General features: G+C 50.8%; 2 protein-coding genes across 10 annotated transcripts in view; both read right to left on the bottom strand.

The window, feature by feature from the left end:
* The window catches only part of LOC140917023 (very long-chain specific acyl-CoA dehydrogenase, mitochondrial), an 86650-nt gene that overhangs the window by 36728 nt on the left and 28260 nt on the right, over positions 1–21662 (bottom strand). For 4 of the 7 annotated variants that reach the window (XM_078854337.1, XM_073358965.1, XM_078854338.1 and 1 more), the window contains exons 1-2: positions 11045–13922; positions 2213–2327 (exon numbers count right to left, since the gene is read on the bottom strand). In XM_078854337.1, the coding sequence (XP_078710463.1) occupies positions 2213–2295 (83 nt within the window). In that variant the 5' untranslated portion in view covers positions 2296–2327; positions 11045–13922. Of the gene's footprint in view, positions 1–2212; positions 2328–2607; positions 6144–11044; positions 13923–21662 lie in introns of those variants that run through there. The other 3 variants (XM_073358967.1, XM_073358963.2, XM_073358968.1) reach the window with 3 other exon arrangements.
* The window catches only part of LOC140917024 (D-beta-hydroxybutyrate dehydrogenase, mitochondrial), a 50735-nt gene continuing 47257 nt past the window's right edge, over positions 18185–21662 (bottom strand). For all 3 annotated transcript variants that reach the window (XM_073358974.2, XM_073358973.2, XM_073358976.1), the window contains one exon: positions 18185–21326. In XM_073358974.2, the coding sequence (XP_073215075.1) occupies positions 20857–21326 (470 nt within the window). In that variant the 3' untranslated portion in view covers positions 18185–20856. The remainder of the gene's footprint in view (positions 21327–21662) is intronic.

Below are 21662 nucleotides of genomic sequence, written 5' to 3'. Positions count from 1 at the left end.
TGAAGCACAGTAATTTGGCTTTTAACTTGAGTTAGCCACTCGAGTTAAAGCCGATAGGGGAGCCTGGGGTTGACTTGACCTGCGAACTGGGTTAAACACAGAGTTGCCATGTCTTCACTGCTATTTTAGTCCAGCAAGCTAACCTGGGTTAAGCACACATATTTTTGGAGGGGTGGGGGGGCGCAATGAAGACATACCTCTAGAATCTAACTCCATCTGTCTTGCTGCATAGGTATTATGGTGCTGGGCACACCAAAAATACTTCGATATTTGAAGTGTTAGCTAGAAACAGCTTCCATAAAGCCCTCCTTTAACTTTGTCTTATAAGTTTGATCTGATACCTGCCAGATACCGTCCAAAGTCAAAGGAGAATGTTTCTACACACCTTGAAGAAAGCTTGTCAACCTGTCTTTGAGTTACAGAGCTTTAAAGTGCCCTGAGGTGAAGCTCTGACTTCTCTTAATTTTTTTTGTTCTGGTTTGGCCCCTGGACCCTCACGGTCGAGTTACAGCTCCTTGGAGTGCGGCGCTAGCCAGCTTTGAAGAAAATAGGCTGTAATTAAGCAAACTGGATGATTCAACTACCTGAAAGGGGGTTCCAAAGAGGATGGCTCTAGACTGTTCTCAATGGTAGCAGATGACAGAACGAGGAGTAATGGTGTCAAGTTGCAGTGGGGGAGGTTTAGATTGGATATTAGGAAAAACTTTTTCACTAAGAGGGTGGTGAAACACTGGAATGCGTTACCTAGGGAGGTGGTAGAATCTCCTTCCTTAGAGGTTTTTAAGGTCAGGCTTGACAAAGCCCTGGCTGGGATGATTTAACTGGGAATTGGTCCTGCTTTGAGCAGGGGGTTGGACTAGATGACCTTCTGGGGTCCCTTCCAACCCTGATATTCTATGATTCTATGATTCTATGATTATTTTTGTGTGTAGTTTTGGGTCCAATCCTGCTCCCACTGATTTTGATGGAAGTTATGGGCACGTTTGTTTCTTTGTCCTTTATAAGAATAACATATCGGTTTGTTCTATGTTGTGAACAATGGATCAGCCTGCTCCCCCCTCTGCTTCTGTAAACAATGGGTCAGTCTGCTCCCCCCTCCCTCCTGCAAACAATGGGTCAGCCTGTTCCCTCCCCCATAAATAATGGATTAGCCTGCTCCCCCCCACACACAAACAATGGGTCAGTCTGCTCCCCCCTCCCCCTGAAAACAATGGGTCAGCTTGCTCTCCCCCCCTCACAAATAATGGGTCAGCCTGCTTCTCCCCCCTCTACCCCCCCAAAACAATGGGTGAGCCTGCTCCCTCCCCCACAAATAATGGATTAGCCTGCTCCCCCCCCCACAAACAATGGGTCAGCCTGCTCCCCCCTCCCCCTGAAAACAATGGGTCAGCCTACTTCCCCCCCCCCCACACACACACACAAACAATGGGTCAGCCTGCTCCCCTCTCCCTGTGAAAACAATCATAGAATCATAGAATATCAGGGTTGGAAGGGACCCCAGAAGGTCATCTAGTCCAACCCCCTGCTCGAAGCAGGACCAATTCCCAGTTAAATCATCCCAGCCAGGGCTTTGTCAAGCCTGACCTTAAAAACCTCTAAGGAAGGAGATTCTACCACCTCCCTAGGCAACGCATTCCAGTGCTTCACCACCCTCCTAGTGAAAAAGTTTTTCCTAATATCCAACCTAAACCTCCCCCACTGCAACTTGAGACCATTACTCCTCGTTCTGTCATCTGCTACCATTGAGAACAATGGGTCAGCCTAATTCCCCCCCCCACACACAAACAATGGGTCAGGCTGCTCCCTTCTCCCTGTGAAAACAATGGGTCAGCCTGCTTCTCCTCCCCCCCACACACACATACAAACAATGGGTCAGCCTGCTCCCTCCTGTCTCCTCTCCATCCCCGCCCAGCTGTGCTGGAAAGGGCAAGAGGGGGCGAAGAATCCCTGGCGCTGCCCCCAGGGCCAGGCTCGACGAAGGGAGTTACTGCATTTTAGCTATGGCGCAAGGACAGAGACTCATAGACGTTATGGCCTGACGGGAGCATCATGATCTAGTCTGGCCTCCTGCTCATGGCAGGCCACAGAACCTCACCCACCTGCTGCTGTGATGGACCCCTCACCTCTGGCTGAGTTACTGAACTCCTCAAGTCACGGGTAAAGATTTCAAATCCGCCAGCTGTACTCATAAATTGAGCTCAGTTTACTCTACCTGAAGTGGGGCGTAGCCAGAGCTTGTGCCCAAAGTTGCCTCCACCAGCTGGCACTCAGTCTAGTCCTGATCAAACGAAGCATTCTCTCTGCAGGCACTGCTCAGCTCACTTCCTCTGCGGAAAAAGGAGGAGGGTGAACACAAGACAAGGTGTATGTAGCAATTTATCCCGAAATCTGAACCATTTCATCACTCCAGTCAAGGCCAACATCACCAGGGGACCTATCTCCCTTCTAAACAGCCTTCCCCCAACCCCTCCTTTTTGGGCTTGATCCCAAATAGCCCCTACCAGGGCTTTCCCGCCTCCATTGTATGGCATGTGTAGCCTATACAGGATCTTCACTATTTCCCATCCCAAAATTCAGCCCCGATCCCATAGTGGGCTTGTGACTTACTCCTAGAAAGCCACTGGGAGGAACACCTTGCTGAGTAGGTTGGCACAGAGCTTTTCTGCTGTGGAATCTTGATAAAGAAGTGCTTGCTTCTGCAATGTGACATCATTGCTTCAGGGGTGATGTCACTCAGGGTATTATGATGTCATCACCTGTATTATCTATATTCTATTACCATCCAGGGGAACCAATCAAGAATCAAGGCCTCATTATGCTAGGCGCTGCATAGGCATACAATAAAAGGTCAGCCACGAGGAGCTAGTAGTCTTGGTAATCAGAACCAACAGGTAGATGAGATAAACAAATAGGGAGTAGAGGTGGGGAAAAGAGGGAAGATGAAGTAACTGTGACATGAGCAAGAAGTTATCCATGATAAGCAGCAGTCTCATCGCACCACCTGCCTACTCACTGCTAGCTGGTCATAAGCTGACAGCAGAGGAGAGTTTTAAGGAGGAGGAAATAGATCTGGGATCACTTTAGGCACATCTCTCCACTAATAACTCACCCAAGCATCGTTTGATGCTACCTAGTGACACATAAACACCCTGACCTTTTCCAGATCATTGTGAATAAAGAACACCCCAGCAGAATGGAAATGCCTGATAATTAGCACCATAAATTGTGCTCCTAGCTGTACCAGTTCAGAATAGGGTTTGAGAAATAAGCAAATGCTGCATTTCCTGGTTTGCTTCTGTGGTTTCAGCTGCAGATACATTGCTGCCTCTTGTGATGCTATTCACCCTTGCTCTGCAGGCCTGAGTTGGATTGGTAGAAAATGGAGTAGGAAGCCAGATCTGGATGGCACAAGGTAGTCACAGGAATGTATAGATCATCACAGCCATCATTACAGGGTTAAACTCAAATCTTATTTGCCAGAGGTGTGGATGTGGAAACCTCACATAGCCAGGCAGGATTTTATTGTTATTTACATGCTGACATAGGGTACATGATGCCTTCCATGCAAAAAGGAGACCAAAGGCCAAATCTACATCTGTGTAAAAATCTGCAGTCACTGCATTAAAGGTAGCGTACAGCAGGGTAGCAGAGATTAACCCTTTCTGGCCATGTAGTAGCACCAGGGCCCAATCGTGCTCTTACTGAAGTCAGTGGGAACTTTCCCACTGACTGAAATGGGAATAGAACTGGGTGCAAAGGGGCCACTTCTGCAACCCCCTTATTCCCATAAATAACCCCATGAACACAGGTTTGCAGGATCGGGCCCTTTATCAAGACTTCACAAGGGAAGGTACTGAATACTGGGGGAAGAGAGAAGGGTTGCAGCAATGCGAGTATATAGTGGTGTTGGTTATCAATGTGCATAGCTTAAATTCCCTGAACTATACAAAAATAAAAAAGCAATTTAAATGGAAATTAAAAGAAGCAGTCACAAGGGTGAAATGCCTGGAAATTGCATGGAGACTATTTAAAAACACCATATTAGAGGCTCAAACTAAATGGATACTCCACAATTACAAACAAACAAACAGTAAGAAGACCAAAGATGCAGCGTGAAAGAGGCACTTAAAGGCAAAAAAGCATCCTTTAAAAATTGGAAACCAAATCCTACTGAGGAAAATATAAAGGAACATAAATTCTGGCAAGTCAAATGTAAAAGTGTAATAAAGCAGGCTAAGAAAGAATTTGAAGAGCATCTATCTAAGGACACAAAAAGTAACAGCAAAATGTTTTTTAAGTCTCTCAGAAGCAGGAAGCCTGCCAAACAGTGAGCAGGGCTACACTGGGTGGAAAAGGGGCCAAAGGAGCGCTCCAGGAAGACAAAGCTGTTGCTGAGAAGCTAAATGAATTATTTGCATCAGTCTTCATTGCAGAGGATGTGGGGGAGATTCCCACACCTGAGCCATTCTTTCTAGGTGACAAATCTGAGGACGTGTCCCAGATTGAGATGTCAGTAGAGGAGGTTTTGGAATGAATTGGTAAATTAAACAGTAATACATCACCAGATGGTATTCACCCAAGACTTCTAAAGGAACTCAAATATTAAATCGCAGAACAACTAACTGGTGTGTAACCTATCATTTAAATCAGCCTCTGTACCAGGTGACTGGAGGGTAGCTAATGTAATGCCTATTTTTAAAGAAAGGTTCCAAAGGCGATCCTGGCAATTAGAGGCCAGTAAGCCTGACTTCTGTACCAGGCAAATTGGTTGAAACTATCATAAAGAGCAGAATTATCAGACACATAGATAAACACAATATACTGGGGAAAAGTCAACATGGCTTTTGTAAATGGAAATCATGCCTCACCCATCTATTAGAATTCTTTGAGGGGGTCAATAAATATGTGGACAAAGCTGATACAGTGTACTTGGACTTTCAGAAAGCCTTTGACAAAATCCCTCACCAAAGGCTCTTAAGCAAACTAAACAGTCATGGGATAAGAGGAAAGATCCTCTAATGGATCAGTAACTGGTTAAAAGATAGGAAACAAAGGGTAGGAATAAATGGTCAGTTTTCACCATGAAGAGAGGTTATTTACCCCTTCTCATGACACAAGAACCAGGGGTCACTCAATGAAATTAATAGGCAGCAGGTTTAAAACAAACAAAAGGAAGTACTTCTTCATATAACACACAGTCAACTTGTGGAACTCATTGTCAGGGGATGTTATGAAGGCCAAAAGTATAGCTGGGTTAAAAAAATAATTAGATAAGTTCATGGAGGTTAGGTCCATCAATGGCTATTAGCCAAGATGGTCAGGGATGTGACCCCATGCTCCGGGTGTCCCTAAACCTCCAACTGCTAGAAGCTGGGACTGGATGAGAGGGGATGGATCACTCAAAGTTATCCTGTTCTATTCATTCCCTGTGAAGCATCTGGAGATGGGGCAAGACCTATGTTATTAACTGTTGTGGTATGTGCAATTTTTCTAAAAGCCCCAGCTCCTTTAGTCAAGAAATTAGGTGAGAATCTCAGCTTGCATTTTTTAAAAGTAAGTTTCTAGCTCGGGTGGTTGCAGCAAAAAGTTGAACACACATATCTGGACATCTGACCCACAAAGGTGGGATTGAGTGATTTACAGTGGAAAGACAAAAAGGATCAAAACCCAAAATCTACCACTCCTCCCAGTTTAGTATCATCCGCAAATTTGCTGAGAGTGCAATCTACACCATCCTCCAGATCATTTATGAAGATATTGAACAAAACCGGCCCCAAGACCGACCCCTGGGGCACTCCACTTGACACCGGCTGCTAACTAGACATGGATCCATTGATCACTACCCGTTGAGCCCAACAATCTAGCCAGCTTTCTACCCACCTTATAGTGCATTCATCCAGCCCATACTTCCTTAACTTGCTGACAAGAATACTGTGGGAGACCGTGTCAAAAGCTTTGCTAAAGTCAAAAAACAATACATCCACTGCTTTCCCTTCATCCACAGAACCAGTAATCTCATCATAAAAGGCGATTAGATTAGTCAGGCATGACCTTCCCTTGGTGAATCCATGCTGGCTGTTCCTGATCACTTTCCTCTCATGCAAGTGCTTCAGGATTGATTCTTTGAGGACCTGCTCCATGATTTTTCCAGGGACTGAGGTGAGGCTGACTGGCCTGTAGTTCCCAGGATCCTCCTTCTTCCCTTTTTTAAAGATTGGCACTACATTAGCCTTTTTCCAGTCATCCGGGACTTCCCCGGTTCGCCACGAGTTTTCAAAGATAATGGCCAATGGCTCTGCAATCACAGCCGCCAATTCCTTCAGCACTCTCGGATGCAACGCATCCGGCCCCATCGACTTGTGCACGTCCAGCTTTTCTAAATAGTCCCTAACCACCTCTATCTCCACAGAGGGCTGGCCATCTCTTCCCCATTTTGTGATGCCCAGTGCAGTAGTCTGGGAGCTGACCTTGTTCGTGAAGACAGAGGCAAAAAAAGCATTGAGTACATTAGCTTTTTCCACATCCTCTGTCACTAGGTTGCCTCCCTCATTCAGGGAGGCAACCTCTATGCACAGGTGTTTTGGGGTCTAACGCTTGGCGTCTACTGCTCAAGCAGACTCCCACGTATACTGAATTGTAGCGGAGCCGCCAGTAGAGGGAGTTACACGTTAGCAGTTCAGAGTACAAGGGCTGAAGCTAGAAAGATCTGGGATAGTCACATCTCCTTCAGTCTGTGCATTCTGCTCTCCTTGACACCAGCACAACCCTGGAGTAACTGCACTGACTTACACAAGAGTCTCTTGAGATGTACACGGCAAAACAGGTCGGAATTTGAGCCCAGTATCACCATCACGCTAGCCTTTATGACATATAATTAAGCTTTGATTTAAAGTCACATCAAGTGGATTTACTTACCTACTATTTTCAGAAGAATCATTTGTATAAAAAGTTTTAAAGTTTGACTTCAATGGGGCTATTTATGGGCTTACAATTAACTAGGCACTTAAGGGCATCCAGAGTGGTCAGCTTGTTGCAAGACCAAGCCCATAGTCCACCCCTTGCCAAAGAAGAATTTGCATGGATTCCTGAATGCTTTGTGCAGCTGAGTTTTAACTGTCCCAAGCAGTGCAGTGAGGTTTCCAACACGTCCCTTGGGAGACCACTGCACAGCCAGATACCACACATCTTACTGAGTTTTCCCTCAGATTCATTCAAAGTGGGATTTTTGTTATTTGGCTGGGTTTAATTCCATCCTTCTCCTACCACCACCACCCCCCATTCTCCTTCCCATGATTGTTTTGCTCCCTTCACCTACAGAGGGATGTTTATTACAACCCTCCCATCACCATCATTTGGACACATTTCGTTCTTTTAGCCTTTCCTTACAAGTCAGTCTCTCTCTAATTTTTTTTGCTCTTCTCTGATTTCCCTCCAATTTGGCAGCGTCAGCCAATGAAGAAGTCTGGTGTATAACTGTAGGCACTTTTCTTTATTTTAAATAAACAGCCACTCTATTTAATGGACAAAATGTACCATTAATTATCTGTGTTATCAAAGAACCTCAGAGCTCTCAGTCCTGGACCAGGAGGACTCTATTGTGCTAGGCATGGTGCAAACACAGAACAAAGACGATCCCTGCTGCAAAGAACGTGCAATCTAACTATAAGACAAGAGACAGCAGACGGATACAGACAGATGGGGGAGTCCAAGGACCCAAGGAAATACAGATCAGCATGATGGGCTGTGGTCACTGCTGTCACGTTTTTTGTGGCCATCACAGCAAAGGAGAGTTTTGAGGAGGGATTTGGAGGAGGGTGAGATAGCTTTGTGGCTGTTTATGAGCTCCTCCCAGGCATGAGGAGCAGCATGGAAAAAAGCATGAAGGTGCCTGTTTGAAAATTAAACAGGTGGTCAACAGTGGCTGACTTCATGGGCTGACGGGAGTTAGAAGCTGATACATGGATAGCGAGTGAGAGATGATCGGTAGGGTGGGGACAGGCCGTGACGGTGAAGACAAGCAGCCTGTGTCTGATGTGAGAGACCAGGGAAAGCCAGCAGAGGGGACTGGCCCACAGCAGGTGTAAGCTCTAATGCTCCCTGAGCTAGGTGAGATCTCCAAGCAGTAAGGGCTCTGCTTTAAATCACTGATGCAAGGGAAGGGGCAGGATGAACCAGGGGTCTGTGCAGCCCAGGTGAGCAGAACATGTGATCACAGGCTCAGGCTGGCTCAGCCATGGGCAGGACCCTTCCTCTCACCTGAAACACCTCCTGCTGCCTACATACCCAATGGGGCCAGGTTTTTACTGCTGTTCCTCCCCTCCTCTCCTGGACAGCACACCTTGCAGTGGGTAGCTGTGAACAGAGAGGCCCAAGAGGTTCATTTCAACCCCGTTTAACTTGCACAGAAGAGATGGTGTCAATATCCACAGCCTCGGAGCTGATGTTCATTTTGGCACCTTGACTGACTGAGTTTTTTGGTGCATTCTGTAGCTGCCACATCAAATATTTACACGGAGGAAGATGCAGCGAGCTCTGTATGTTAAACTGCTGAGACAACAAGCACAGCAGGGTCAGAGAGCTGTGGGCTTGGGGGACCCTGCAGTGAGCAAGCTTTGACAACGGACATAAATGCACAATGCTAATCTCCATGCGGGGAGTGGGCCTGCACCCCGGTGCTGGAGGAGAGAGAGTATGCCAGGGGTGTCACAGGTTAGATGGTCTTTGAGTGTCCTGCTTTGGTGCCCCATAGTGCTGCTGCTAAAAGCAGGCACATCCCGAGCGTCTCTCCCACACGCTAGCGAGGCAAGGCCCAGGATGTTATAACTCGAAACATACTCCTCATGCTGTGTGCCGAGAATCTCAGACATTACAAGGGGTATGTTACCATGTCTGCCAAAGAAGTACGAATCAGTAGGTGGTACTAGGCACACAGGTGGGTAATAGAGATTCAGCCACTGTATGACTGTGGTCCACAAATCCTGCCATTTATTGAGACCTCAATTTCAATCTCAGTTGAAGCCCTGTAGACAGTGGAAGACAGCAGCACTTGCTACTATTTTGGCACCACTGTGGTTTGTTTGCTTGCACAGGTATAACCCAAGAACAATTCAGAGAGACAGACACAAGACAGGGAACTATTCTGATTGGTTACATTCTGAGCTTCTAAGAGGATGGGCATCACAGCTGACAATAAGCATTTCTCCCCATTCTAATGCCTACATGTTAAAATAAGTAAGATATAGCACTGTCTGTAACATCACCATCCGGTGACTCCCAATAACTTTACATAATTTACATTCAGTATTGTACAATCACCATTGTCCTAATTCTCACTGAAAAAATGAAACTACACTACAAGACTATGGAGAAGGGGCAACCCCAGCTGCTGTTTGCCTGCTGTCTCTCTCAGTACTTTGACGTGAGTGCCTAGAAATAGAAACCATGTCAACAGCCTGCCACAAGCCACTTCCTTTGCAGTTCCAGACACCTAGAAGAGCCTCCTGTGCTCACAATCTTTGTTCACATCTCTTCTGAACACATATTTTCTCCCCTGTGCATTTTGATTCCTTGTATCCTTTGCTATTACTTGTTATTTCACTCTGGGAAGTGCTGGAGTTATGGCTGGAATCACAGCTGCTGTGGGGTTTGGAATTTTGTTTTGTGGTCAAGACAGACAAAACCTTAGGCTATTAAGAGTGCACCAGGCTGTCCAGACAGATGCACCCTGCTCCCTGTTAAAGATTCTGGGAGGTCTTTCCTGCACTGAATAGAACTAGAGCAATCCCTAGGGGAAAACCTAAACACAACGAGTCCCAACACATTCCCCAGATCTGTGCACAAATCCCCCTTCTGCTGAGCAGAAAGGGGAGCCAAGGGTGCTCTCCACAGGGCAGCATTCGTGAGGGGGGCAGAGGATGTGCATTAGTCCTCCCTAGAGCTCTACATGGACTACCTGGAAAAGTTGATCTAGTTCTATGGGCCCCTGTGCACCGGGCAGCTAATATGGACCATGGGGAATCTCTGGCAGCCCAGCTCCTTCAGGGCTGCGCCACCCTGGGCCTGGTGGGACCCCACGGACAGATGGGAGGCAAGGGATCTCTGCACAGCTAGTCCTGTGCTTTCCTGCAACCTAGGAGATCTATGAGGTTTGGGGTCAGAACCCCCCAGCAGCAGGGTTTGGCAGGAACTCTGCGAGGAAAACTCAAGGAATTTTCCTTCACCTGGTCCCCTCCAGCTCTGTGTGCATTTGTGTTACTCCTAGGTAGAGAAACCAGGGCCCACCCCTGCAGCCCTTGCTCCAATGAGGAATCAGGCCCTAAAGCAGCACAGATGCTCTGCGGGGAGGGAGAGACAATGTTTCCTCCCAAAGGCCGCATCCTGCTCTCAGTGGTAGGTTGGTTCGCTGCTGGAGGGCAGAACTGGCTGCTGCGGTGGCTGCTGCAGAAAGTGCCTTTGATGTGCGCTACACAAGGAGCGTCACAGCACAGAAGCAGGGTCAGGCTCAGACTGACACAGGGCACCTTAAACATTTAGAGTGTGCGCATGGGGCAAAGCTCGGCACCACCGCAAACGGGCACCTTTCAATGTGGTCCATTAGCCAAACTCACCCATTTTGAAGTTATGATGAGTTACATATTTAAATACAAAATACTCATCCTGACAAACTAAGGCAAGACAAGAGCTGCCAGACCGACAGCAGGAGTGGATCAGTCACTGTGCCATCGGGGTTACAGCAACCCGCGGGAGAAAAATGTGCCCTGCTAACAGAGCCTGATCAGAGACTGCCATGATGTGACTCACGTGGGCGGGGGGAAACTGGGATGCACAAGTTAATGAGTGTCAGCAAATGCTCCACCACCACGAGGAACCACTTCTCGAAGTGAAACAGCATTTTCCCTGTGCAACAGTTCAGGGAGCGCATTTAGGAAATGATAAAGACCACAACGGCTCAGACGTATCCAGCATCCAGCTGAAAACAGCAGGGGAGTGCAGATAGCCAGCAACTACACACCTGGAATCTGGCCAAGACACTTGGCCAACTCACCTCTGCTTGCAAGGTGTTTCATGGGCTCTAATAACCACAGGTCATCATGACCTCAGTTTTCTGCCTCATCCAAAAGGAACTTAGTTTCTCTGACCCATTTCAGGGATTTTTGCCTCTGTCTGCAAGAGATTTCTGAGGAACAGGGCCGGCTCCAGGCCCCAGCTTTTCAAGCAGGTGCTTTGGGCGGCAATTAGAATGGGGCGGCAGCTCCGTGTCCCGTGGCAGTTGTTGTGGCGGTGGCCATTCAGCGGCGGCTGCTTGGGGCGGCAAAATTGGCAGAGTCGGCCATGCTGAGGAAGTCACTTTCTTCTCCCCACTCTGACTAAAACTGGGAAAGAGCACAGAGAAATTGCAGCTGTGTAAATAGCACTCAGATTTCCTTCACAAACCAAAGCGGATTAAAAACCATTGCAGCCTAACAGGAAAGTAACTGATTTATTTGTAGACGAGGGCAGGTCTAACTAACCTGCTCTGGCTTGGAGCTGATGAAAGGCCAGTCAGCTCTACTCACCTGCTTTAAACTCCTATTTCTCTGCAGTTGGTTAAGTATTTTCTTATCTGGTATGAAAAGTTTACTGTGCAAATATTCACAAGAGCCTGTATCTTTACGGCTGCAGTGATTCAAGCTGGTTAGGAATGAATTCTTTTTTATACTGTGTTTGCATTTAGTAACCAGAGACTGAAACAAATGGCCAGCTCCTGCAATTGCTTCATTTTCCATTAACCTTCCACAGATTGTCTATATCCAGTGAGCTTCCATGTTTCCATCTGCAGGGGTCTCTTTAGTGCAGAGGTTCTCAACCTTTCCAGAGCCTGATTTGTCTTGTGTACCCCCAAATTTCACCTCACTTAAAAACTAACAAAATCAGACATAAAAATACAGAAGTGTCACAGCCAAGCTATTACTGAAGAATTGTTTTTTCTCTCATTACCATATGATAAAATAAATCAATTGGAATATAAACATTGTATTTACATGTCCGAGTATCGTACAGAGAGCAGTAGAAACCAGTCAGCGTCTGTATGAAATGTTAGTTTGCATTGACTTCGCTAGTGCTTTTTATGTGGCCTGTTGTAAAACAAGGCAAATCTCTAGCTGAGTTGTCCCCCCTTGGAAGGCCTCTGATTACCCCCAGGGGTACACATGCCCCTGGTTGAGAACCATTGCTTTAGCATCTTTATGTTACCTACTGTTGATCTTATAACAGCCACTACTGTTCTCATGCTATGGCTATTATAACCCTCGGGTTCCCCAGTATTTTCCTGTCCTGCTTTCCTCTCTGTCCAGTTCTTTAGATCTGACCTTTCTATTCATATTACAAAGTCAGTGTCAATTGCAAAACTCCTTTTAATTCCAAGAAGTAGCATTAGGGATTCAGATCAGAAACATACTAATCCCTGTGCTACTGAGATACCTAGCAGAAGTATAAAGAGCAGATTCAATAAGAACTACAAAGAGTTTTTGGCTTCCACAGCTTGGTGCCTGGCTCCAGTTGGTGACAAAGGAGAACAAGTCACCGTCTGGTGAACTCTAAAAAGTAAAGGTATGGAGCCAGATTTACAAAGTGCAGCACCTCCATCAGCGAACACACCTTTGCACACACCTAGTCACCCATGGAAGTGCCCAGTAAGCCCACCCAGATCTGGTGTTTGCATGTGCACAGGACCAATTATGTGTCCAAGTGCTCATGTGTGCATCAAATGAGAAAACTGGGTGCACACAATGGGATATTTGTACAAGTAAGTTAAGTGAACACAATGGCACTTCCATTTGACTGTAGCTTGTAACTTCCTTATCACGCCCATGACTGTCTGCATACATAACAATTACATACTCCCATGTTCAGAAAGAAAAGTCACTGCCACCGTACATGAGGAGGCACAGCAATGAGCCCCATAATAAGAACAAAAGTTTAACTTCATGGCATACTGTGACTACCAACAGAATCATGAACCCAGCTATGGAAAGGAACACTTGGGCCACCTTGGCCATCCCCTGCCTGCTCACAGTTCACGTAACTCCCTCCACTGTTAATAAAGAAGTATTTATCTGATACTTGTTATTCCAGAACTGCAAGTTTGAGCCTTTCAGTGGTGGGAGTTGTCTGCACAGAGCTGTCACCGCAACAGGAAGAGATACTGGTGATTGACATCTCATCTAAGAGTTCTTAAAGGGGCGGAGAAGAGGCATGCAGCAGCAGTCCAAGGACAGGCTGGGAACCCAGAAGTTCCTGAGTTCTGATCCTAGCAGTGACACCTTGGGCAAGTCACGGACCCTTTGAATTTCAATTCTCCATCTGTGAAAAGAGGATAATTCTATCTGGCCCGATAGCTCTGTGTCTGTGTGATTGTCTGCAGAACGCTAAGCCGACGAGCAGTGCTGTGAATGCGCACCATCAGTCAGCTTGAATGGCGGTGCTCTGAGAAAATTGCACCATGGAAATAGGGTTGCCAGGCGTCTGGTTTTCAACCGGAACACCCGGTCGAAAAGGGAACCTGGCGGCTCTGGTCAGCATTGGCGACCGGGCTGTTAACAGTCCGGTCAGCAGTGCAGCTGGGGGCCAGGGCTAAGGCAGGCTCCCTACCTGCCCTTGGTCTGTGCTGGTCCCGGAAGCGACCACCAGGTTCCTGTGGCCCCTAAGCACTGGGGTGGCCAGGGACTGGGAGGCTCTGCACACTGCCCCCCCTCAGTGCTGGCTCCGCAGCTCCTGATGTCCGGGAACTGTGACCAATGGGAGCTCCAGAGGTCAGCACCTGAAGACACAAAGGCAGTGCACGCCCTGCAGAGCCGCTCGGCCACCCAAGCGCCTAGAGGCCACAGGGACCTGGCTACTACTTCCTCAGAGCCATGGTAAGCGCCACTGGGATCCCGTACAACCCCCTGTCCCTCACCCCAGAGCCCACACCCCCAGCTGGAGCCCTCATCCCCCCACACCCCAGCCCCCTGCCCCAACCCAGAGTCCCCTCCTGCACCCGAAACCCCTCATCCCCAGCCCCACCTCATAGCCCACCCCCCCACACACCCCAAACCCCTTGGCCCCAGGCCGGAGCCCCCTCCTGCACCACACACCTCATCCCCAGCCCCATCCAAGCCTGCACCCCCAGCCAGAGCCCACACCCCCTCCCGCACCCAACCCCCTGCCCCAGCCCAGTGAAAATGAGTGTGGGGAAGAGTGAGTGACGGGGAGGGGATGGAGCAAGTGGGGGCAGGGCCTCGGAGAATGGGTGGGGCAGGAGGTGTTCGGTTTTGTGCGATTAGAAAGTTGGCAACCCGACATGGAAAGTATAAAATAAAGCTGCGGTTTGAGTCGCTGAGCTTCCTTGCGCACTGACGGAGCAGTGGCTTAGTGATCAGCTACATCCCCACGACCAGAGACCCAAGCAGACAGCGAAGCTGGGCGGAACGTTTCCTTGCTACCACAAAGATTAAAGATGTTCCACCAACAAGAAATTATTCCCAAGCCCAGTCTGGATGCGGAGAAAAGACCCAGAAAGCCCTTCTGGGACACCCGCTCAGTTTCAGGCTTTGTAAGACTTCTCTGACCCTGGAGCTCTTCCACCCATCTGCACCAACTGGGACTGCATGAGGAAAGCTCCCCTGCACAGCAGTCTTCAATAACCCAGCGAACCCAGGGCAGAGGGATGGGCAGGTGGTTAAAGCCCTGGCCTGGGACTCGTGAAACCTGGGTTCAACAGCCCCCTCTGCCAGAGACTCCTGGTGTGACAAGTCAGTCACCCCCTTTGCCTCTATCCATAACATGGGGATAATAATCCTTATTTGTTCTGTCTTGCCTACGTAGACCCTAAGATCTGTGGGGCTGGGGACCTCACTGGACATCTGCACAGCACCCACCACAATAGGGCCCAGATCTTGGATGTGGCCTTCAGGGGCAACCATAACACCACTAAACCAAACAATAATGAGCAGAATTGGCTGGGGAGCCTGTGAACCGCAGCCCTCGACTGATGGACGCCGACCTGCTCTGGTGTTTGCAGCCACGCGTTGGGGGTCTGTCAAGAGCAGGGGTCCCAAACACGCGGCCGGCGGGGTTATTTTCTGCGGCCCACCAGCTCCCCCAGCATTTACCGAGAGCGGCTCCAGCCCGGCACGCACCGGGGGCAGGGCAGGCTCCCTGCCTGCCCGCCCTGCCCCCACGCCGCTCTGGCAAGCGGCTGGAACCTGGGGGGGGGCACAGGGGGCTGTGTGTTGCGGGGGAAGCTCCCATTGGCTGGGAACAGGGGAACACGGCCAATGGGAGCTTCGGGGGAGGTACCTGGAGGCGCGGCCAGGGCAACACACAGACCCCTGTGCCGGCCCCCCCGGGCCTCGGCTGCTTCCCAGAGCGGCGCGGGGGCAGGGCAGGCAGGGAGGGAGCCTGCCCTGCCCCCAGTGCGCGCCGGGCTGGACCCGTCCCCGAACCCCTCCTGCAGCCGAACCCCCTGCCCTGAGCCCCCTGTCGTACCCCACACCCCGATCCCCTGCCCTGAGCCCCCTCCACCCCTTCTGCACCCCCTGGGGGCAGGGAGGGGGCAGAGATTTCAGGGAAGGGGTTGGAATGGGGGCAGGGAAGGGGTGGAAAGAGATGGGGCAGGGGCAGGGCCTCACGGAAGGGGTGGAGTGGGGGTGGGGCCAGGGCAGCGGGGCGGGGCAGGGTGATCAGTGGTGCGGCCCTCGGGCCAATGTACTAGTCCTCATGTGGCCCTCGTGGTCATTTGCGTTTGAGACCGCTGGTCAAGAGCCTCAATGGCGCTGAGCCACGGCAGTATTTGTTCAGTGCATGGGGTGTGTGGGGGCGTGTGGTAGCTGACAACCACGCTACCAGGGCAGGCTACATACCTCTTCATCCTTCCCTCCCTATCGGCACCATAGAGTGCAGGTCCGTTTCAGTGACAGAATATGAACTCCTTCGATTTTAAAAGCCACATAAAACTCAATCCTGGAGCCCTTACTTACCTGAGTCCCTTTACTCCAATGGGGCTACTCAGGTAAGTAAGTGCTGCAGGCCTGTGATAGACCTGGCAATATCCTGGACAAACCTTATTGAGTTAAATGTGTGTGTCACTGTGGGCCAGGGGCTGTCTGTAATTTCCATCAGGGAGGGAGTCCTCGGGTCTCCAGGAACTAAGAACAGTGGGGGGCAAATTCACTCATGTTATAACAACTCCTGCCAGGCACCACTGCCTGAAAAGGCTCACAGATACTGGTTCCAATTGGATTCTCTAGATCAGAGGTCTCCAAACTTTTTGGTTGATGCACCCCCAGGGTGAAGACCGGAAGACCAGCCGCAGGCAGGCCGCCGCCGGAAGACGACCGGAAAACCAGCCACAGGCAGGCCACCGCCGGAAGACGACCGGAAGACCAGCCACAGGCGCGCCGCTGCCGGAAGACGACCGGAAGACCAGCCACAGGCGCGCTGCTGCTGGAAGACGACCGGAAGACCAGCCACAGGCGCGCCGTTGCCGGAAGACGACCGGAAGACCAGCCACAGGCGCGCTGCTGCCGGAAGACGACCGGAAGACCAGCCACAGGCAGGCCACCGCCGGAAGACGACCGGAAGACCAGCCGCAGGCGCGCCGTTGCCGGAAGACGACCGGAAGACCAGCCGCAGGCGCGCTGCTGCCGGAAGACGACCGGAAAACCAGCGACAGGCAGGCCACCGCCGGAAGACGACCGGAAGACCAGCCACAGGCGCGCCGTTGCCGGAAGACGACCGGAAGACCAGCCGCAGGCAGGCCGCTGCCGGAAGACGACCGGAAAACCAGCCACAGGCAGGCCACCGCCGGAAGACGACCGGAAGACCAGCCACAGGCGCGCCGCTGCCGGAAGACGACCAGAAGACCAGCCACAGGCGCGCTGCTGCTGGAAGACGACCGGAAGACCAGCCACAGGCGCGCCGTTGCCGGAAGACGACCGGAAGACCAGCCACAGGCGCGCTGCTGCCGGAAGACGACCGGAAGACCAGCCACAGGCAGGCCACCGCCGGAAGACCAGCCGCAGGTGCGCCGTTGCCGGAAGACGACCGGAAGACCAGCCGCAGGCGCGCTGCTACCGGAAGACGACCGGAAAACCAGCCACAGGCAGGCCACCGCCGGAAGACGACCGGAAGACCAGCCACAGGTGCGCCGCTGCCGGAAGATGACCAGAAGACCAGCCGCAGGCGCGCTGCTGCCGGAAGACGACCGGAAGACCAGCCACAGGCGCGCCGTTGCCGGAAGACGACCGGAAGACCAGCCACAGGCGCGCTGCTGCCGGAAGACGACCGGAAGACCAGCCACAGGCGCGCTGCTGCCGAAAGACGACCGGAAGACCAGCCACAGGCGCGCTGTTGCCGGAAGACGACCGGAAGACCAGCCACAGGCAGGCCACCAGAGGGGAACACCAGCTGTGGACGTGCAGAGCTGCCGCCAAAGAAAAAACATGGCAGAGTGCCGTCCGGCAGAGCTCCTGCTGCTGCGCACCCACTGGGATCCTCTCACGCACCCCAGTTTGGAGACCACTGCTCTAGATTATCCAAAAGTACATTTTTTGTCGGTTAATCGGCTGCATCTAAATTCTAAAGTGACTCAGGGCCTGCTTTCTGATCCAGCACCCGGACAGGCCCTTCTATCCAAGGCAGGGGCCCCACTCCTTTCTGGGCAGGGTTGAAGGGACTTGACCTACTCCCGGGGGTGCTTGTTCTGAACCTGTCCCCACAGGAAGACCCCGGTGTGGGATTTGAAGGACTGATTCCTACCAGAGCCGGTGCTGGGGTGATCACTGGTAAGCTCTTCAGCATGCATATAGGTTCTTTTATTGTTTTCAGTGTTTTCTTTGTCCTGCTTTCACCCCAAGCATGCCCTTGTTTAGAAAGGGCTGCCCAGTAACTTACACCTATGGATAATTATGCTGTTGAGAGCCTCTGAGGGGAAGGCACAGCAGTCAGCTCAGGCAGTCTGACTGCTGGGGAATTCACATTGGAGGCAGGGAGCTGTGCAGCTCAGTAGGGAGAGAGACACAGGTCTCCACCTAAGAGAGGTGGCGGCTGAGGAGCTGGGAGCTTGAGAGCGGCTGCTGTGCTGGACCAGAGATGCCCTGATCTGTGACAGAGCCCACAGAGAAAAAGAGAAAATGTAAAAAATACAAGAATTGGAAAAAACATGTTCTCTATAAATCTCCTTTATTTTCCCTTCTGTGTAATGAAGTGGTACTTAGTGTTCCCAGAATTTCACAGTGCAGGTGACACAAAGGATACAGAGGACAGCAGACGTGCAGTGCTGTAGCTTGACACCAGGGTATCTTATCTTTTCCAGTAACAGGCAGCCTGCATCCCTGACATTCTCTGTACACTTGTGATCTGCAATGGAAAATAGCCCTACAGCCCAGCGTTTCCAATCCTTATTTATAACACATGCCCTCTCCACACAAGCTCCACGTGAAGCCTCCCTTACTCTCAAGAGGTTTCACGACATCGAACAGCATTTACAGCTGGATTTGGAATCCAACCACAGGTACAATCTGAGTCCTATAAAATGCTGTAACTCATGTAGGAGGGCAGGGTCGGGATGAGTGACAAACTGGTTTTCCACTGAATGCATCCGATGAAGTGAGCTGTAGCTCACGAAAGCTTATGCTCAAATAAATCCGTTAGTCTCTAAGGTGCCACAAGTCCTCCTTTTCTTTTTGCAAATATAGACTAACACAGCTGCTACTCTGAAAACTGGTTTGAAATTCACTTTTATCTCACATCAGTTTGAAACAGAACAAACAGCGGCAGCAGGGGGCGTGTGTGCTGTATACCTGTGCTGAAGTTGGACGATCGATCCCCAACCTGACCAGCAGTGCCGGGAGTCAGATCATGGTCTTACAAGCAGTCACTCCTTAGAGAAGGGGTGAGGTGCTGAGCAACTCCAGCACTAGCAAAGACAAAGCACCCCGATGGTACGAACAACAGGCCCCATCCCCGAGCCACCAGACACATCTACTCTCATTAGCTGCAGAGATAATAGGAAGGTTTCTGAGGAGACACTTATTGTCATATTGCCATTTCACTGTGAAATACTAATAAAAGGAAAGAAATGGTGCCCCTTGCAGCATCCACTCAGGGCTTTGTACTCAGACTATCCAGGCATTTCAGTGTCCTGTGGGGATGGTTCTTATTCAGTGTGGGTGTCTGGAGGTTGTTGAGAAGGCAGGCTAGGCAGGGCCAAAGGGGGGCCAGCTAGTGCCAGCCATGAGGATGCTATTTGTGCTGGGGACACCCACCCACTGGGAGCTGGACTGAACCTCCCCCACCCCAACTCATTCTCCCTAGCACACTGAGCACCCAGTGACTGTGGCATCCCTACCCTCTCAACCCAGAGGGGGTCCAGGACAGCAGTAGGGCTGGGGGCTGCATGATTGGGAAGTACTCACAGGACACCCTGGGTTAAGCAACAACAACAATCCCTCTCGGCTGTTTCCTACAGGGGTTCTTGTTTAACCAACAGACCTGAATGGCACAGTCCCTGGCTACAGCCCTTCACAGAGTTAATGACCTCAACACTGAACTGCCAGCCAAGATCCCAGGAAGCACCACCCATCTCCAGAGAGCCCTGTCCTGACTTTTGATCAGCAAACCATTGCTTCTCCCTCTGAGGGCCCTCATCCAGCCCTCTAGTGAGCACTAAGGAGGCCCAGCTGCATGAGAGCCTTCGCTCAGCCAGGTGCACAGCTGAGATGCTCAAGCCCCTGACAGGGATTATTAACCCATAAATCTCCATGCTGCTGGCTTGGTCAGCATGGCTTTCTCCATGGGATCCAGTGAGCCAAGCTACAGCAGGATCCATGAACTCTGTCACAATGGACGGGATGTGACAATCTGCCCGGCCCATCCCCAGGGCAGTGGATCTGGGTGGGAGATTCTCAGTAGGAACAACTGGTGTCTTTGGGGCCGGAGGGGCAGGAGCAGCTGCTGGGGCAGCCCTAATGTGGTTTTATTCCAAAACTGGGCCAGAAGCCAAGTGCCTGTTTGTCTTCCAGCGGTGAAAGTCTGCCCACGAAGGGGCATTTCTAGGGCTACCTAAGCCCTGGTCTCAGGGCCTGTCACTCCAGCAGCCAATGAGAGAGTCAGGGAAGGTTCCAAACCCCTTTAGACGTGCTCCCTCCCAGCCCACGTCTGGGCCCTGGCTCTAGTAGTGGTTCCGTCTGCTCCCTGGTTACAGTGCCTGGAGAGGACGGCCTCTCTCTACTGAGATTTTGCACTTGCGGAGCTGTCTAGTTTTTTCCTAACCTGACCCTGCATAATTAAGCCATTTAGAGGTCATGCTGCTGTTATCCCTAGAGAGCCGTGTGACTCAGCAATATCACGAGGACAGGAAGCAGAGAAGTTGTGACTGACCTAGTTCTGATCTAATGGAAAAGGCTGCTTTTGTTTCCCATTTTAGCTCTTTTCTTTGAGATATCTACGAGCATTGCCACAACCAGCCTGCCCTTGGCAAGATCCCATTAATGAGAGAAATCCATCCTGGAGGGAGCTCAGCTGGCCTCTTTACACCAGGAACAGATTTGTCCCATTATAACAAACCTTCCCCTGCCTCCTCCACAGCGCAGTGGAAAATGCCCTTGGAACAACAGGGAGTATGACGGAGTGAGGACTAGGAAGGGGCCAGACCCCGTCTTTTCTCAGTGTTCCACAACACAGATGTGGGCCGAAGCCCTGATCCTGCCCCAACCACCTCGTGCAGAGAGACGTGGTGTTCCAGAGCCGGTCCGTCTCTAGCTACCACTGATCAGTTTTAAGATCCGAATACACACAGTGAGTGGGTGCTGTCAGGCCAGTTATTTAAAGTGTGGCTCAGTAAATATACAGCCAGTCTGCAAGTGCAGTGGGCAGGTGCGTCATGATGTGCAGCCTCACGCGCCAGTGGGCCTCCATGGGATTGTACCGGGTGTAAGGGTACTTGGAAGTGAGCGCATCCGTGATGTCGTTCAGGACGAGTGACATGTCCTTCAGGCCGCTGTTAATGAAGGTCTTCATCAGGGTTATCTGGCGTGTGAAATAGGGTTTCCCATAGTCTTCCCGGACAGTTTTGCTGGCTCCTCTCCACAGCTCCTCTGCTTGGGCTTCGATGCTCTCACGCGTCAGAATACCAGTAGCAGCTACAAAGTTGCTGGGTTCAATGAGGATAACGCGGACTCCCCAGCGATACATTTCCTGCCGGAGGCAGTCAGAGAAGGCTGCCACGCCAAACTTGGAAATGCAATAGGAGGAGCGGGAAGGGCTGGCCATCCGCCCTAACATGCTGGTGATGTTCACCACACGACCTGGAGTGGACAGAGATAGGAAAAGGAAATTGGTAACCTCTGTTCTGAGCTAGGCAGGATAGACACCCGAATAGACTGGTGACAGGATAACCTGTTCAGGGAATAATCTCCAGACAACATAAACTCTGTGCTGGAGGACAAGGGGCTCCTCAGCCAAGACATGGCAGCAAGCACCCTCCTTTGATCCTCATGCTACTGACACATCCTCTCCCGCAGCCCTGGCTGCTGACTGATTTCCAGAAATCATGCTGTCGTCAGGGCTCCCCGACACAAACATGGTTAATCTCATCACCGGTCATCCTCTCAGTCTACCCCCTCTCCTTCCTGTGCCTGGAA

This window comes from Lepidochelys kempii, chromosome 9, assembly GCF_965140285.1.
Source record: "Lepidochelys kempii isolate rLepKem1 chromosome 9, rLepKem1.hap1, whole genome shotgun sequence".
In the NCBI taxonomy this organism is placed as follows: domain Eukaryota; kingdom Metazoa; phylum Chordata; order Testudines; family Cheloniidae; genus Lepidochelys; species Lepidochelys kempii.
This window is presented reverse-complemented; position numbering and strand designations above follow the sequence as displayed.